The 17,621-nt window shown below is 38.8% G+C and overlaps 2 protein-coding genes across 2 annotated transcripts; one reads left to right on the top strand and one right to left on the bottom strand.

Annotated features, from left to right (window-relative positions):
• Window positions 1-4,178: 4,178 nt before the first annotated feature.
• LOC101309752 (kynurenine formamidase-like) lies at window positions 4,179-9,506 on the top strand. The gene is made up of 7 exons (XM_004303988.1): window positions 4,179-4,760; window positions 6,610-6,654; window positions 6,852-6,924; window positions 7,630-7,727; window positions 8,237-8,307; window positions 8,741-8,891; window positions 9,093-9,506. The coding sequence occupies exons 1-6, from the start codon at window positions 4,346-4,348 to the stop codon at window positions 8,864-8,866; spliced, it is 828 nt and encodes a 275-aa protein (XP_004304036.1). The 5' UTR covers window positions 4,179-4,345; the 3' UTR covers window positions 8,867-8,891; window positions 9,093-9,506.
• A 3,835-nt stretch (window positions 9,507-13,341) lies between these two features.
• LOC101310043 (peroxidase 44-like) lies at window positions 13,342-14,655 on the bottom strand. The gene is made up of 2 exons (XM_004303989.1): window positions 14,340-14,655; window positions 13,342-14,213 (listed from the first exon to the last, which is right to left on the bottom strand). Exons 1-2 carry the CDS (start codon window positions 14,541-14,543, stop codon window positions 13,470-13,472), a joined length of 948 nt encoding a protein of 315 aa, XP_004304037.1. The 5' UTR covers window positions 14,544-14,655; the 3' UTR covers window positions 13,342-13,469.
• Window positions 14,656-17,621: the final 2,966 nt, after the last annotated feature.

Raw genomic sequence — 17,621 nt, 5'->3', positions numbered from 1 at the left:
ATGTCTTCGTTTTGAGCGGAAGAATGGATGTCCATGAGAATTTCTCAAAATTTGGACCATTATATCTCTTCCAGGATGACCTTAATTGGTCAAAACCAAAGTCTATATGAGTCAGTGTCCCAAATATCATGTTTGGTGACAACATGAGATTCGATATTCGAAGTATAGTGATATACAGTCCACTAGATTCACTCATGAATTTCTCCAAGATGCGCTTCAGTCCGCATTCATGAGAAGGTATACACAAAAGAATTCTTGTTTATTCTCACAATGTGTTTTCAAATGAAAACTATTAGCAGGAATGTCTTTAAAGCTTAATATGGTTCGATTGCCTCTCAATGCATAGAGGGTATCTGTGACCGGTATGATTCAATCATTATAGTCACAGATTGATCATGGTGTCATGAGGCATCAAGATTTAAGCTAAACCGCGTCCTTGAATGACCGGTATGATTCAATCATTATAGTCACAGAAGATTTATAAAGACACAAAATCCAAAGATAGTTGCCGGTTCCTTAGAATGTTGTGGATAGTTTCACTATCTGCGAAGCACTCAATGTCTCGATGAGACATATCTACAAGAAGGAGTAGATAGGCTAGTTAATAGTTCCACTTGAACCATTTAGAAGGATTGAAAGAAGCTACGAAAAGCTGCAATCCCGAGAGTGCATAAAAATTTCCGCGCAGAATGACTTTTGCGCACTAAAACAGCCATAACTTCCTCGTTAAAATAGATATGGACGAACCGCGAGAAGTTCTAAAAACTAGACTCATAGAGCTTTCCAATGATATAAAGCTCACTGTCTGATTCGTCCGGAGCTGTTCACAAAGCTCAAACGAAGTTGACTGTCCAGAAGGGACAGATTGCTGTTTTTCGCAGAATTGGCATGTGCGAAGCTGTGAAGCTTGCAAGTGGCGTGTAGGCTTTTTTTGCTTTAGCCACAAGTGATGTGTGTATGATCAAAACCAAGTCCTTTCGGTCATTCTAAGGTCGTAAACTCCATGACTAGTTAGCAAAAGCTCCCTGACATGAACATAAACTAACTCAGAGGACCTAGAGGATTAGATCATGATGATAATTTTCTGGTTTTTTATAAGTCTTCAACGTCTTTTGCAAGACGGCAATTGGTTTAATAGCGTAGGGGGATCCAAAATCAAAAGCTTTCGGTAACTCCAAGTCAGTATGACCAGGCATGTCCGTGGAGGGTCGGTAGTGCAAGGCACACTTGAAACCACTATCTCCTTAATTTCGGACAATTCTAAGACATCACACTGAGCTTGGATGAGCCTAGTTGAACAATTGATGATGGAAAATCCGCTATAAGGTAGAAGACTTAACTTAACCGGAAACACGTGGGCGATCCTCATTGAGGATGCGGTGCCATAAGTCACCTTCAAAGGAAGTGACCAAAATCGGCACAATATGCCATGTTTCTAAGGATGATGTAAGAATGTACATCTTGTTTGTAAATCAATACGAACCATAAGAGGAGAATAGTTTCACTTCGAAAAAATTCTCAAAGCATTCATCATTACTAATGTGAGTACATCGAGGTCTCAAATAGACGAAGGACGTCGATACAACGCCTTAGTACATATAGGTTGGAACGAAAATCAGTGTCTAGCTGATGACCTCAAAGTCATGGGTAGCTAGAGCAGGATCCGAATCTTTGAAATTCGCGATCATGAGGATGAAGTTCTTGTCCTCATATTGATTTTCCGTACCTTTTTTGTATGCATTCACAATTTGAAGGAGCAGGACAATATTGAACCAGTGATCCGAAGATCCACAACGGTTGCATTGTCATGAGCTGACGTGAGTAGTTTTGACAAAATGGTGTCTAGACCGGGAGTGTCGCTATTAGAGCCGGCGACACCTCCCCCTCTTTTCTAGACATCGGCACGACGTTTTCTGCTGTTGCCATGACCCATATTGTTGTCCCCACATTAGGAGATAATCCTAAATAAGTTTATCACATTAGCGTATATATACAATTCCCGTTTGTATGATCAAAATCAAGTCTCGTTGGTAATTCCAAACCAACTTGGAGGACCTAGAGAACTTGATGATGATCGAATCCGCTAAAGGTTGTGGATCATGATGCCACAAAAGATCATCGACAATATGTAGTCAATTAAGGTGGTAAGTAATCCACCTGACTAATAACTCAACAAGTAGAGTTATATGGACGTTTCAAGAAATGCTCCATGAGTGCATTCCACAGTACTTTGTGGTCATTACTTTTCGCACAGATTGCCATTGAAGGTTTGTCGATGTGGCGCGTCAAAGACTTTGAGCGCATGAGATGTGAAATCTCGGCATCTAGGCTTGTTAGCCTGAGGGTCAAAACATGTGGTTTAATCCTTTCCAATGAAAGGTTCTACAGATACCAAGCGAAGATTCGCCTTAGGTATCGAATACGTCAAAACTCAATGAGCAGAATGTTACGTTGCTCTTGCATACAAAACCAAGCTGTTATGAGACTCGATAGAGGTCACAAACAATGTTTTTAATGGTTTGTCCTTCGAATTGATCATACACAATCCGGAAAAGCCGCGAATTGATCAAACACAATTCGGAAAAAGGCCTCGGATTGATCAAACACAATTCGGAGAAAGGTCGGTGTTAATCATACACAACCCGGACAAGAAAGCAAGAGTGATCAAACACACTCTTGACCCGCGAATAAAATTCCAGGATTTTTGGTACCTGCACACACAAAATCCCAAGCATAGAATGGAGATGGAGAAGGGAGGAAAGGATTTTATCCTTCCCGAGTTATTGAACTTGGAAAAGTTTAAGGTTTCAAAACATACCTTTCTGGTTTTGTTGGAAGACTAGCAATCTTGAAATCTTTGGTTTCTAGAGGCTACCGAGAGGAGAAACAACGTTTCACCTACTTTTACTTCGAATTTGGGGCTGAAAATTTGACAGGAGAAGCAGTTCTGGATGGGGAAGCTTCTGTCAAAATTTCAGGTTGATCGGAGCAAGGGAAGGTGGTGAACCGGTGGTCGGTAGTGGCGGTGGTCTGGAATCTTCCGGCGGCCTGTTCGGAGACTTTCCGGCCGGTTCTTAGGGTGAGGCCGGTGGCGTTGGATCCGGGACGGAGAGAGCTTTCTGGGGATATAAAATTCCGGCAGAGGGCAGTCGGAATTTTGGTCGGAAATCGGGAAAAACAAGGCTGCCCGATTCTAGGGTTTGGAAAACAAATGGTCGGCTATTGGCTCTAGGGTTAGAACAAAGTGCATAATATCGTGATGAAGTATAAAGTGTATAGACAAAGAGATAGCGAGAGAATCATCATCTTATTCATTGATAGGAGCCCTTTATATAGGGAATTACACAATACCAATATGGTAAGGATATGAATACATAGATCTAGTTAAACTACATATCCTATTGGCATAAGACCAAGACACACATAAAGAATATATAAAAAGATAGAGAATATCCTAGAACAGCATGTAATATATTTTGAGCTAGATATCTGATATGATCCTAGGTGATCCAAAATCTTTTTAACCTCCCAAAATCCCAAACTAGTTTCAGCTTTAAATTAAAAAAAAAAAAAAAAAACCTAGTTTCAGCTTTTTGAGACCTGATATGTTCTTTCACCACTACAAAATCGCATCAATTGACGTCTCTCAAATGATCTTTTCTAGTATTATCAATCCTCCGTCATTACTATCCAATAAGGGTTGGCAAGAATGAAGGTACTTGCACAAGTGGGATCTCCATCTAAGTCTGAACCCTAATATTCACAAGTCTTTTATTGGTAGGTTCATGAGTAATGAGACTCATACAACACTAGTAAAAAGTGTTGGCAAGAATGAAGGTACTTGCACAAATGGAATCTCCATCTAAGTCTGAACCCTAATATTCACAAGTCTTTTATTGGTAGGTTCATGAGTAATGAGACTCAGACAACACTAGTAAAAAGTGTTACCATCTGACTGGAGTCTGGGTTGTCATCACGACTTGATTGTTAGATGCGTGCGGGCTTACAAGGTAGAAAATCTTAGGTCAGCGAGGTCTTACTGCTCACTGCTCTTATATTGAAATTGGCTAGCTTGACCCCAGATGTTGGTTAAGATCCTAAAAAATACAAACTACATACGGACTTGACTGTCAAATGCGTGCGGACTTACAAGGTGGAAAACCTTAAGTCAGCGCTGTCTTACTGCTCTTATATCGAAATCGGCTACAAAATACCAACTACATACGGTACATAATTTTTCTGGCTTGGTGGGCTGCCTCGACCGTCTAAATACCATTATCCAAAAACAAAAGAAAAAAACCCACCTTCGATACCACTCGTTTAGCCAAACGACCGGCTCACACAAATGAAGACCTCACTGCTCCTCCTCCTCTGCTCCCTTTCCTTCACTCTCACCACTCTCTCACACGCCACCTCCGCCTACCCTTCCATTCCCGGAACCTCCCCTTCCGACTGTTCTTTCTCCAACGACGACACCAACCCTTTAGTTCCCCCTCGCCGTGAAGTATACTCAAATGGCCGAATATTCGACATCACCCACCGTATCACAACGGCCACGCCGTCGTATGACTCCCCGGACGGCGTGCTGGGTCAGTTCCTGTGGCTCCCACGCAGCATGAAGAACGGCTCCCTTGCGAACATGTCAGTTTTCAAGCTGCCTACTCACACCGGCACGCATGTTGATTCTCCCGGACACTTCTTCGATCACTACCTCGATGCCGGCTTCGATGTTGATACGCTTGACTTGGAGGTCCTTAATGGTAATTTGATTCTCCACTGCTTTCGTTGTTAGGTTGATTTGCTGATTCTTGTCTTAGTTGTAGGGTGATCCAACTGTGCTAGATGTTTATTCAATTATTATTCTTCTTAAGTAAGTTGCATGCATGGTCCTCCACCATCAGCTACTAATTAGTTTAATGATGAATCCAATAGCTAGCTAGAATGTATCATTAGCCTTAGAAGGAGTATCAGAGACATTTCCTTCTTGTAGTTTTACTAAAAATGGACAAAACCGGCCTAATTGTGTCACCAGTTCTTGTTTTTGCCGCATCGGAATCCAACAGAGGACTACAAGTCAAAAAATTTATACGGCCAGGACAATCACTAGACTGGAAGTAGAGTTTGGAAATTAGTATATATAGTTAGCCAACTGAAATCCCAAAGCTCTGATGCTACACACCATGAAACCAGTAGTACTCGTCTTCCTACTCTGCTCCATTTTGCTTACTAGCACCACCCTTTCCCAAGCCACCACAGCCTATCCTTCAACTACCAATGTTGAATGCTGCCTCTCCGGTGGACACTCCAACATTCTGATTCCACCTCGCCGTGAAGTTTACGGAAACGGTCGAGTCATTGACATTACACACCGGTACACACCGGACATGCCCTCGTATCATTCTGTGGATGGGGTGGGGCAGTTCCTCTGGCTCCTTGATGGCATGAAAAATGGTTCGGTTGTTAATATGTCTGTGATGAAACTGCTAGCTCACTCTGGCACACATGTTGATGCACCTAGCCACGTATTCGATCACTACTACGATGCCGGGTTTGATATTGATACACTGGACCTAGATGTGCTGAATGGTAATCACATACTAGTCAACACATTTTATTATACTTGCACCTTTTGCTTTTCAGCATGGCTCTAATTAATTTGTAGATAAATTTGTTTTTCCTATGTTTGTTGATTCCATGTGCAATCCTGTAGTTAATTTGTAGATATTCTGTAGTTTTCATCTTCATTTGTTTGGTTGTACTGATCTTGAGTAGCTAAATCTCTGCCTCAGTTATGCAACTCTTGCTTACTTTTATATTTTAATATAGCAGATAAGCCATTCAAGAGATTAGCTTATGCGAATGCGAGGAGAGACTAGAGAGGGAAACCAAAAATTGTTTCTGAATGAGATAGAGTATGTGGGAGAGATTAGCTTATGCTTATGTGAGGAGAGACTAGAGAGGGAAACCAGAAATTGTTTCCGATTGAGATAGAGTATGTGGGAGGGTACAACAGCTATGTAAAACCATGGCCGGAAGATTCATTTTGTCTTCTCATTGATCATTTAAGTACCACTGAATTTGAACTTTAACAAGTGTCAACTGAAACATTAGAAGTATGAAAGATGAGAATGCAATTAGAACTCTAGAAGTAGAAAATTGACAAACAATAACAAAGAAGGCAGTTGAAGATTAAAGAATGAATTCTATAGCTTATGTTTTCAACCTTAACCCATAGACATAACCTTCTTCCTTAGAACATCTACTGTTTCTAACACCCTGGGATATATAAATGTGGTGCGAAGTGACTGACACTAGTTTATTGGCTTTTCTGTTAAAACTAAAACATAGATGTTTCTTTGTTCCCTAAACCTTGACCTTATGCTCCATAACTGGGGATTATACTTTGTGGATGCTGTGCACTCTTTAACACTGACTAAATTATAGCAGAGAAGTATGTTTTTGTTTTTTGTTTATGTAGTTTTTCCCTTCATATCTTTTCATGCATGTTACATTTTACCCCCTATTTACAAGGTGTTGTAAACATAGAAAACAATCATGCTACGATGTTGTTACAAACTTGCCGTCGCTAATATGTGTTTGTACCTATAGGTCCGGCATTGTTAGTTGATGTTCCGAGGGACAAGAACATAACTGGTATGTATCTCTGCTCTAGTGTCAAATTCCTACACTGCTCTGCTGGTTCAAATGAATAGAACCTGTTGACTAATTTTTCTGGGGATGCAACCTCAGAATTGTTGATATGGATCATAGCCTCTTAGTTGCTAGACAATATTAGTGACAGGAGTATATCATGTGTATTCTAACTACTTCAGTTTACGTACTTATCACAGCTGAAGTGATGAAGTCCTTAAATATTCCGAAGGGAGTACGTCGTGTGCTTTTCAGAACATTAAATACTGACAGGTACTGCACTTTAACTACTTGAAGTGAGTCATTTATAAGATTGCCACTTTTTGGATATTTACAATCAGTTGAACGGTAAGATTCTGTTGACATTAACATTTTGCATCATATACATATACACAATGTCAATTATATGTGGTGTTCAAATTCTTGGCTGCTTTGACTTCTCCTTATCTACATGTTCTTTCTAGAAATCTTGAATCATTTCTCCTCTAAACCTCTTCCAAAATAAAAATTCCTACTTTCTAAAGCCCACATCAGTCCTACTATTGTCCTGCATCATATGAGTTTTTTCCAGTAACGTATCTGATGTAACAATAATTTTAAGAGTTGCTCCATAACGGAGGTGAATGTTGGAAGGATACCCGGTGCAATATGTGTTATGATGGAAACCAAATTTATTGTTCTAGTTTAGGAAACTGTGGATGCTGTTTGCGCACTGTAGTTGATTAATTAATTACTCTTCAGTTTCTCGTAATCATGACGATTTTCATAATCACAGTTTGTTACTTGTTTCCAAATATTATCCATTCTCGTTGTTCTTTATAATAGGATTGAGATCTTTCTACCAGTAACTGGACTACTGATCTTTGTACTATGTACTAATTCAGTTTGATTCACTAGTCTGGATATGTATCTGAGTCATTAACAGTATTCCAAATAGAAGAAGCTTTATATTAACTAATGCTTATGGCAATTTTATAGACGGCTTATGTTCAAAAGTCAGTTTGACACAAGCTATGTGGGATTTGTGAAGGATGGAGCCAAGTGGTTGGTAGAGAACACTGACATCAAACTTGTTGGTGAGATATTAGTTGTACCGTTGTTTTTAGTAACAATATTTTTAGGTGTCCATATTTTTACACCTTAAACCAATGTGCTCAAACCCTTGTCAGAATGTCAGGAAGTCAACTGTCTCAGGGGTGTGAATATCCCCACTGTTTTCTGTGGAACATTGGCTTCTCCTTTTCCTTTGTGCAAGCATCTTGAATCTATGTTGAAATACCAGCATTGTCTATGAAGTCTAAAATACAACAATATTGATTTCGCCTTTATAATTGACTGTTCTTCAGTACTTCATGCAAGGATCAGTCACGGATCTCAATTGGATTCTGCAGTTGAGGACAACTGAAATGTCATAGATAATGCAACTTTGACTATTAATATTTTTTTGAAACTGTGACTATTGTTCAGTGTGCATATATAGAGGAGAACTTATTTATGTTGAGCCTCAGTATAAAGTACTATGCTCAGTAATTATAATCTATGTTCTTACATTGAAACTGATACCTTTGTCTTTTGTGAAATGTAGGAATTGATTACTTATCTGTTGCTGCATTTGATGATTTGATTCCATCCCATCTTGTTTTTCTAGAAAGCAGGGTAAGGAAATGTTTCTTTTATAAATTCATGAATGATAGTTTTTCTTCATCAGCTGCACTGCTTCAACTGGGATCAGGTCCACTTGATAGACCATCTTGATTTGTTCATAGTTAATAGTGCAACGAAAAAAAAATCTGTAAAGAGTGTATAACTTATGCGAATTATTGAGTATTTGATTAAACGGCCATCAGTCAAGCATACCTTACCTCCCCCCCAGACATAAAAAGGATCTTGATCAGTTTTAATTTTTCTTGATGCAATCATCTCTCTTAAGTGGAACTGATTTTTGCCAGCCCTGAATACTCGTGATTCCTTTTTGGAACTTGCTTGACAAATACAGTAGGAAAACTGATTTTTCTAGCATGCTGTTTAGATGAAGCTCAGTTACAATGTCAAGACTCGATGGGCACTAAGATTGGTTTCAATGTTGCAGGAAATCATCCTTGTGGAAGCTCTAAAACTCGATGACATCCAACCGGGAATATATTCTGTCCATTGCTTACCTTTGAGGTTGCAAGGTGCAGAAGGATCACCAATCAGATGCATTCTTATCAAATGATGCAGAATCGTCAATTTATATCCTTGTAAGTTGTTTATCAATGATTTGAAATTTTATCCTTGAAATGATGCAAGTTATACTAGTTCTCGGTCGAGCAAATGCAAGTTGTTTGTGCTATTCCTTTCACCTTTTCCACATCCCACATGTCTGATGTTGAATGTGGATTGGTGCATTTAGATGAGATTGTACCAAGTCTGAGAGTCACAACCTTGAACTTCTTATGCAGGTTATAGGAAACAGCCCTAGGAAAAGTTACTTTGTATCGAAACGAACACTATCCGAGTTCTTGCAAGGAATGGATTAGACGTGAGAAGAAGCACAATGGGTGTCTGCACAGGAAACCCTTGAATAGTTATGTTCATAGAAAGCCTTTAAGCATATTTTTCAAAACAAGAAATGTAACAATATGTCACTAGAGAATAGGAGTCGGTGATTCCTTGAATAAACATCCTCCACTCTACCAGCATATGTAGTAGACTTTTTTAGTACAAGCCAGTAGAGGAGTTTGAATTGTAAACCTGGCATGCCTGAATCTTCATATATTTGTAGATGTATGAAACAAGGAAAAAAAATCTTCATATAAATGTATAAGAAATGAAATTTATTATGAAACAAGGAAAAGTTGAGCGTGAATTTTGAGATAGAGTAAGAATTTACGAGTGATTAATTCTGAAAAAGATTTATTCTAGTTTTATAGAAATTTAACTCATTTTTAGACATGGATGGTATCTTCTTCTCTTAGAGCTTAATGAACAGATAAAAGTTTGTTTCCCATTTTCAGACGTGAATGGTCGATCTGGTCTTCTGTCTTAGAGGTGTATGTAGTTATCATCTACCCCTTTTGCTGAAAACAGAAAACAGGACATATCATCTACATCCTATGTAGAGAACAAGAAAAGAGCAATATGAGCGTATAAATGCTAGTGCTATTGAACAATACTACATACTTTCAATTATTTTTTTTCTTTTTTAATAATAATTAATTTCCTTCATTATCTAAAATGTAACTTTAATTTTGTTGTAAATCAGATTGTTTTCAAAGTGTTTTATTCCCCTATTTTGTTGCTCCCTACACCGAAATCAACTATTCTTGCAACTGATGACGCATAAAATCATACATACTTTAAACCGGCTAAACGCACAAAAATGACATGAAAAGGATCATTTCAATAGCACCAAAGTGTTTGTTCTCACACCTTACATATGTGCATTACAATACAACAAAACTTGAGCAGGTCCTAGTCATAGTAAACTAATTGACAAATATAAACCAAAATACCAAAGCAAGAATGATGAAGCAAAGGAAAAGGTTGACAAACATACGTAGAATCTAGCCACAGCGTTTTAGTATATATATTTTGATCGTTGTTTTGTGCCTCTGTGTTCTTGTGCTTTCGTTTCCTTGTGGTATCCTTCTTGTAAATGAAGTATAGTGAATATTAGTGCTAGCTCAATATAGTTTGCTCTAATAATGTTAGCTTCGGATTTTCTGGATTTTAAGCCTTAATCCTCGAGCTGCAGGGACATCAATTCAGTATTGATTACCTGATTCTGCGGTCCGATCTTGTTACTTGCATAGATCTACAGCTTTCATATTATATGGTGCAAGCTCAAATGCAAAAGTTCAGACCGTTCCTGACTTAAGATCTTGTGTATCAAACTATCGATCTTTCGATTCAGGCCTCCCTGTATGCAGGGAGATATGTTGAAATGGCAATAATGTACATGTAAATAGACCAGATCAACTAGAACTCTAGCTAGAAGCAACCAGATTTATTGAAGAGAGTAATACCATCTGTGGGATGTCTCACCTTGTGAGAGACCGGCGAAGATTAACCACCGGGGCTACCTCGTGCAAACGGGATGTTTCCCTTAGGAAAAGACTAAGCGAAGTTTATCCTCTATTACTTAACTTCACTGCGATTTATCCGCTTGTGGGATGCCTCACCTTGTGAGAGACCGGTGAAGATTAACCGCCGAGGCTACCTCGTGCAAACGGGATGCTTCCCTTTGGGAAAGACTAAGCGAAGTTTATCCGCTATTACTTAACCTCACTGCGATGTTTATCCGCTTGTGAGATGTCTCTCTCACCGGCGAAGATTAACCGCCGAGGCTCCTTCGTGCAAACGGGATGCTTCCCTTTGGGAAATACTAAGCGAAGTTTATCCGCTATTACTTAATCTCACTGTGATGATTATCTGCTTGTGAGATGTCTCACCGCTTGTGAGAGAACGACAATTTACCTCACCGCTTGTGTGAGTGTGAGAACTACAATTTGCCTCACTATGTGAGAGAACAACAAAGCCTCGGCGCTACACCGAGGATTCAAGCGGACCTTCTTAAAGGGGAAGTCGGGGACTTCTAGCGCTCATCTAGCGAGCGGCTAGCACACATTTAGCGAGAGCGGCTAGCACACATTTAGCGAGCGGTTAGCGCTCATCTAGCAAGACAATTATTCTAGCATGGATCCGCCAAAGACATTCCGGCAAGAGTTAGTTTCCGCTAGCAAGTTGAACCGCCAAGACTTCGATAGCAGTTTGAAGAGACTCTTCTTGCTTTAGGAGTTCGGGGACTAGTAGGGGTTGGGGGCCACCGTGGTGTCACTTATGCTTGGTGTCAATGTTTTAAACTCTCCAAGCAAGAAGCTTCTCTTACTGGGGGACTTCGAGAACTTATTGGTACACCATTGGCATGACTAGTATACTATGCCACCAAGCATAAATAACACCCTCGTTATGGGCCCATGAGCCATAACGAGACCCGACCACGACATACATCTTGAAGCCTAACATACAAGCTACGCAACGGTACTTGGAAGTCACCAAAAGCTTACCCAAAAGTCACCTTTCCGGTCTCACCAACATGCCTCCTCAAACACACTTGAAGACTAGAAATGAGGCTCTTGTCCTACATTGAAGATAATGTAAAGGAAGGAGCTTCCTTCCCTTATAAAAGAAGACTCTTTCCCACTTATTAGAAGATCTAAAATCATAACAACAAACACTTGTAATACTTTGATGAGTGGCCATTCAAGGCTCCCAACACATAATAGAATCTTAAGTGGATGTAGCCTTGCTCACCGATGGCAATGTGAACCACTATAAACCTTGTGTCTTTCTATCTTTATCCCTCTTATCACTATAAACAACAAACAACAACCGTTAGTGCATAGGATTATCAACCCGCATAATCCACTGCACAAACAATGATATATACAAAAGAAATCAGCATTGTAATAACTATTATTTACATGCATTTTTTATTTATTTATTCAAGATCACAGTATGCTAAAGGCTTCCTAGGCCTAAGGATTAATCCGCTGGGGGCCCGGACAGTCAACATGGCATTGCAGCCCCTCCCTTGGCCATTTTTGACAATATCGTGATTCAAACTTAGGTTGGGAAACACACCCAACTAGACAATAACCACTAGACTACCTTGCAGTGGTTATTGTTCAGATGCAGTTAGCGTATGTATATACATCTTGGTCTCAGCAGTTCATGGGAACTCTGTGGTCTTCTAGTGCTTCTTGCTAATTTGTGGGGGAACACAAACTCTTCATCATCAGTTTAGGATCATTAATTATCAGTGTTTGAGACTCCAACTTTTAAGTGTAACATATTACATACGGAAGGAATGCATTTGATTTTCTATTTGCAGTAGTTATTGATCCTTTGATTGAAGGCAAGTAGTTTCTAACTTTGCAATTGTTGAGAGCATGCATACTCTTAGTATTGTAGGATGCAGGATCCATTGGTGAGTGACGAAATTAAGTTAGTGCAAAGGATGCTCTTAGTTTTGAAGACTCGATGAGCACTAAGATCGGTTTCAATGTTGCAGGAAATCATCCTTGTGGAAGATCTAAAACTTGATGACATCCAACTGGGAATATATTCTGTCCATTGCTTAATTACCTTAGAGGTTGAAAGGCCCAGAAGGATCACCAATCAGATGCATTCTTATCAAATGATGCAGAATCGTCAATTCATATATATCATTGTAAGTTGTTTATCAATGATTTGAAATTCTCTATCCTTGAACTGATCGATGCAAATAATACTAGTTTCCGGCCGAGCAAATGCAGGTTGTTTGCGCTATTCCTTTCACCTTTTCCAGATGCCATATGTCTGATGTTGAAGATGGATTGCTGCATTTACATGAACTTGTACCAAATTTGAGAGTCACACAACCTTAAACTGCTTATGCAGGTTGTAGGAAATAGCATCAGCTAGGCCCATGAAAAGTTACTTCGTATCGAAACGAACACTATCCGAGTTCTTGCAAGGAATGAAAAAGACGTGAGAAGAAGAAGCACATTCATGAAGCATGAAGGCTGGTAAGTTTTACAGGGTCGAAACGAAAGACATGGTTAATTGCCACTAGTTTTATGCTCTACATTTACAACAATATATTGGACAAAAAAAGTAAAGAAAAGAAAGAAGATGTTAACCAAAGACATCTTTCCGAAAAATTCTTTCGTACATGGTTACATTTCAACAATTTGAAGACATGATAACCATGCATACTTGGTTATTGTCAGAAGAAGCAATGTAATTCTTCAAGTTTGTTTAATTATTACAAGGCACAAATGAATTAATATTACTTAATTAAAAACTCTACAATTTTTCCTGATTTCACCGGGATTTCCATCCTGAAGGCTGCCCATCTTTAACATAGCAGTTGCAAAACTCTGACTGAATCTGGCACCATTGGATGCAAACCCAGAAACAATACCTGCCGTTGATTTGTCCACACCTAGCTCCTGGTCAATCTGCATCACACCTCTCTTCAAATTAACCTGGTTATAATATTGATTATCAAAGGCAAATGATGTATTTTGGTCCAAAAATGCTGTAGGATCATTAGGTCCTGCGCAGATATTCTTCAACTTAGTAACCAGAGTTGGGTCCATGGAAGGATCAGGAGAGCCTGTCCCTTGAAAGTTGGAGAGCCTATCTTCAAAAAAGCTACAATGCGCAACACCAACTGTGTGTGCACCCAAAAGAGTCACCATATCATTCAGAGTCATTCCTTTGTCTGTGAAAGACTGCAATGCCTGAGACACGGAGAAGGACGGACCGGGCAAGTTGACGTCATTGGGGTTGGATACTAGCCCGTCACGCCGTCCGGTAGGTGACTTGTAGCTCGGGCCTCCGGCTAGAACGACTGAATCTCTAGTCGCGAGGGTTATGATATCAGCGCAGGAGACTGTTGAAGGGCATGCAGCCTCAAGTGCTTTCTTGGCCTCGTCAATCACCTCAAACCCTCTTACAGTCAAGTTTGGCCCTGCGGTTTTCTCAGACGCCTTTTTCTTGGTGGAGTCAATAAGAATGGAAGCATCACAACCCTGCAATAGGCAAACCTTAATTAGCTTTTGAAACTAGTTTATATACGTAGAATTGTAACGAAAGATGGATGGATATTGCATGTAAATACAGAAATGTAGATATGGAGCTCTAGCTAGCTAGCTTACTCTGACAAAGCAGTCATGGAAGTGCATGCGAAGTAAAGCAGCGGTTATGGATGGATCGCTGGAGAATTTTTTCTGGACGACTTGTTGGATGATTTGTTCGGCTTTTGGGCATGTAGCACTGTAGAAGCCAACTCGTAAGTCAGCTACTACTAGAGGAAGAAGAATAAGAAAGGCCAGGAATGAGGTTTCTGTCCTCCTCATCATATTATCCGCTTCTTAACTAATGCTGAATTTCGAGAGACAGTTGATGTTGATGAGCTTATTTGGTTTGGCAATATTGATGGATTGAGTTTGAAAGGTGATATATGTATATATATACAGAAGAGGAAGAGAGTAGGAGAGTTAAAGAAAGAAAGGATAATACTTAGCTGGAGGCACACAATAGTCTAAGGGTCGTCGAGGGTAGACATGCACGTCGTTTTTGAAGATTAGTTTGGATGACTTAAAATGCGCGTTGAATTATGCGCTTGAGGACGAACAAACATGACGAGCGAGGCATCTTTTTTTTGAAAGGGGACGAGCGAGGCATCTTATTCTTATGAGATGACAAATATATGTATGGTGTTCTACTGGATGGATAACAATATTCTGAATTAAAGTCGACGCTGGGATATATCCAAGTTGATATATGTTCAAAATTAGCAATATTATTCTTTGATGCATTGTATCACGTGTGTTTCTCTAGAGTGTTCTATTCTGGCAACTCCTCCTTTTTTTTGGCAATATTCTGGCAACTACTTGAATAACTTAATTGGGAGTTGAATCAGTTGATGATAACAAAATTGAATATAATTAAACAGTGTTATCCACATAGAGACATACGGAAAAGTTGAGAAAAATGAAACATGAGAATGCAATCAGACCTCTAGTAGTAGAAAACTATGACAAATAATATCTCAGTCCTTTGTGAAATGTAGGAATTGATTACTTATCTGTTGCTGCATTTGATGATATTTGATTCCATCCCACCTTGTTTTTCTAGTAAGCAGGGTAAGGAAATGCTTCTTTTATAAATCCATGAATGATAGTTTTTCTCATCAGCTGCACTGCTTCAACTGGGATTAGGTTGATTTGGTCATACTTAATAGTACAACGAAAAAGAATCAGTAAAGAGTGTATGACGTACTTATGCGAATTATTGAGTATTTGATTAAATGGGCATGGCCATCAGTCAAGTATACCTCTACCTTTCCCCCAGACATCAAAAGGATATTGATCAGTTTTACTTGATGCAATCATATCTCTTAAGTGGAACTGATTTCTGCCAGCTAGCATGCTGTTTAGATTAAGCTCAGTTACAATGTCAAGGAAATCATCCTTGTGGAAGCTCTAAAACTCAATGACATTCAACTGCGAAATGATTTGAGGTTGCAAGGTGCAGAAGGATTACCGATCAGATACATTAATTCTTATCAAAAGATGCAGAATCGTCAATTTATATTTTTTGTAAGTTGTCTATCAATGATCTGAAATTATATCCTTGAACTGATGCCATTTATACTAGTTCAATCCCGGTCGAGCAAATGCAAGTTGTTTGTGCTATTCCTTTCACCTTTTCGACATCCCACATGTTTGATGTTGAAGGTGGATTGTATTTAGATGTGATTTTACCAAGTTTGAGAGTCACACAACCTTGAACTGCTTATAAAGGTTGTAGGAGATAGCAACAGCCCCAGGAAAAGTTGCTTTGCATTGAAACGGACACTATCCGAGTTCTTGCAGGGAATGGAAAAGCCATGAGAAGAAGCCCGTACAATGGGTGATCTGCACAGCAGACCCTTGAATTGTTATGTTCATAAAAAGCCTTTAAGCATATTTTTTTGAAACAAGAAATGTAACCATCTGTGACTAAGAAAAGTTCGGTGATTCTTTGAATAAAGTCAATAAACAACCCCCACTTTATGACCAAAAAATAAAAGAAAAAAACAACCTCCACCTTACCAGCATATGTAGTAGACTTTTGAGTACAAGCCAACAGAGGAGTTTGAATTGTAAAATAGGCATGCTTAAATCTTTATATATTTGTAAATGTATGAAACAAGTTTTTTTTTTTAAATAAAAATAGAAAATCTCAATGAAACAAGGAAAAGTTGTGTCAATATTAAGAACCGAACAATTTAGGTTGATATTAGTGCGAAAGTTTATGGTAGGCTTTTCTTTTTTCAAAATTGTAGTAGGTCGATCAGTGACATGAAGTAGCTCACAAGTGAGTGCATCTCAACACATTTTCGAGTTTTGATGTGAGGTCTTGGGCATTTTTCACAAGTATGTGTGATACCCTTATACAATATTTTCTGTAAGTATTAGGGACTATCTTAGATTCTATGACACTAAACAAGAACAGAAGATCTTGCGTATTTTATTTTACGAAGCTTTTTATTGTTTTTGAATTGATCAAACTACTTTCTTTGAAAATAGTACAGATAATAGCAGATTCTAGGTTTGTGCACACATCATCTACATCGAAACATGAAACTGCTGGCGAATTCCATATTTGTGTTAATATCATCTCCATGCACCCTATGTAGCGAACAAGAAAAGAGCAGTAAGAGCATATATAAATGCTATTTCTATTGAACAATGCAACATTCTTGCAATATGTTTTTCTTTCTTAATAATGGTTAATTTCTTTCAATATCTAAAGTGTAACTTTAATTTTGTTTTTTGTTTCTCAATGAGTAGCATTAATTTTGTATAAAATCAGATTCTTTTGAAATTATTGGTTTATTCCCATATTTTGTTGCTCCTTAAACCGAAAATCAACTATTCTTGCAACTAATGGCACACAAAATCATAAGTATAAATCGGCCACATGCATAAAAATGACATGAAAATGGTCATTTTAATAGCACCAAAGTATTTGTTCTCACACCTTACATATGTGCATTACAATACAACAAAACTTGAGCGAGCCATGTCCTAGTCATAGCAAACTAATTGACAAACATAAACCAAATACCAAAGCAAGCAAGGATGATGAAGCAAAAGGAAAAGGTTGACAAACATACGTAGAATGTAGGCACCGCGTATTAGTATGTATATATTTTGATCGCTGTGCCTCTGTGTAGACGGTGTAGAAGAGCAACCAATCAACTTAGTGCTACAAACAGCTTTCATCACTGCCGTATGTTACAGCCTTCACTTGGATCAATTCCTAAAGACAGAGAATACTTGCTGCAGGTACTTGCCTGCAGCCATGCAGTTTTGTTTTGTTTTGTTTTTTTTTTTAAATAGGGCTTAAGCTGGCAGCCTTCACACCATAACCATTAATGAAACTAAAGA

Source organism: Fragaria vesca, linkage group LG6, assembly GCF_000184155.1.
Source record: "Fragaria vesca subsp. vesca linkage group LG6, FraVesHawaii_1.0, whole genome shotgun sequence".
Taxonomy (NCBI): Eukaryota; Viridiplantae; Streptophyta; class Magnoliopsida; order Rosales; family Rosaceae; genus Fragaria; species Fragaria vesca.
The sequence above is the reverse complement of the archived record's forward strand: the minus strand, read 5'-3'. Positions and strand labels throughout refer to the sequence as shown.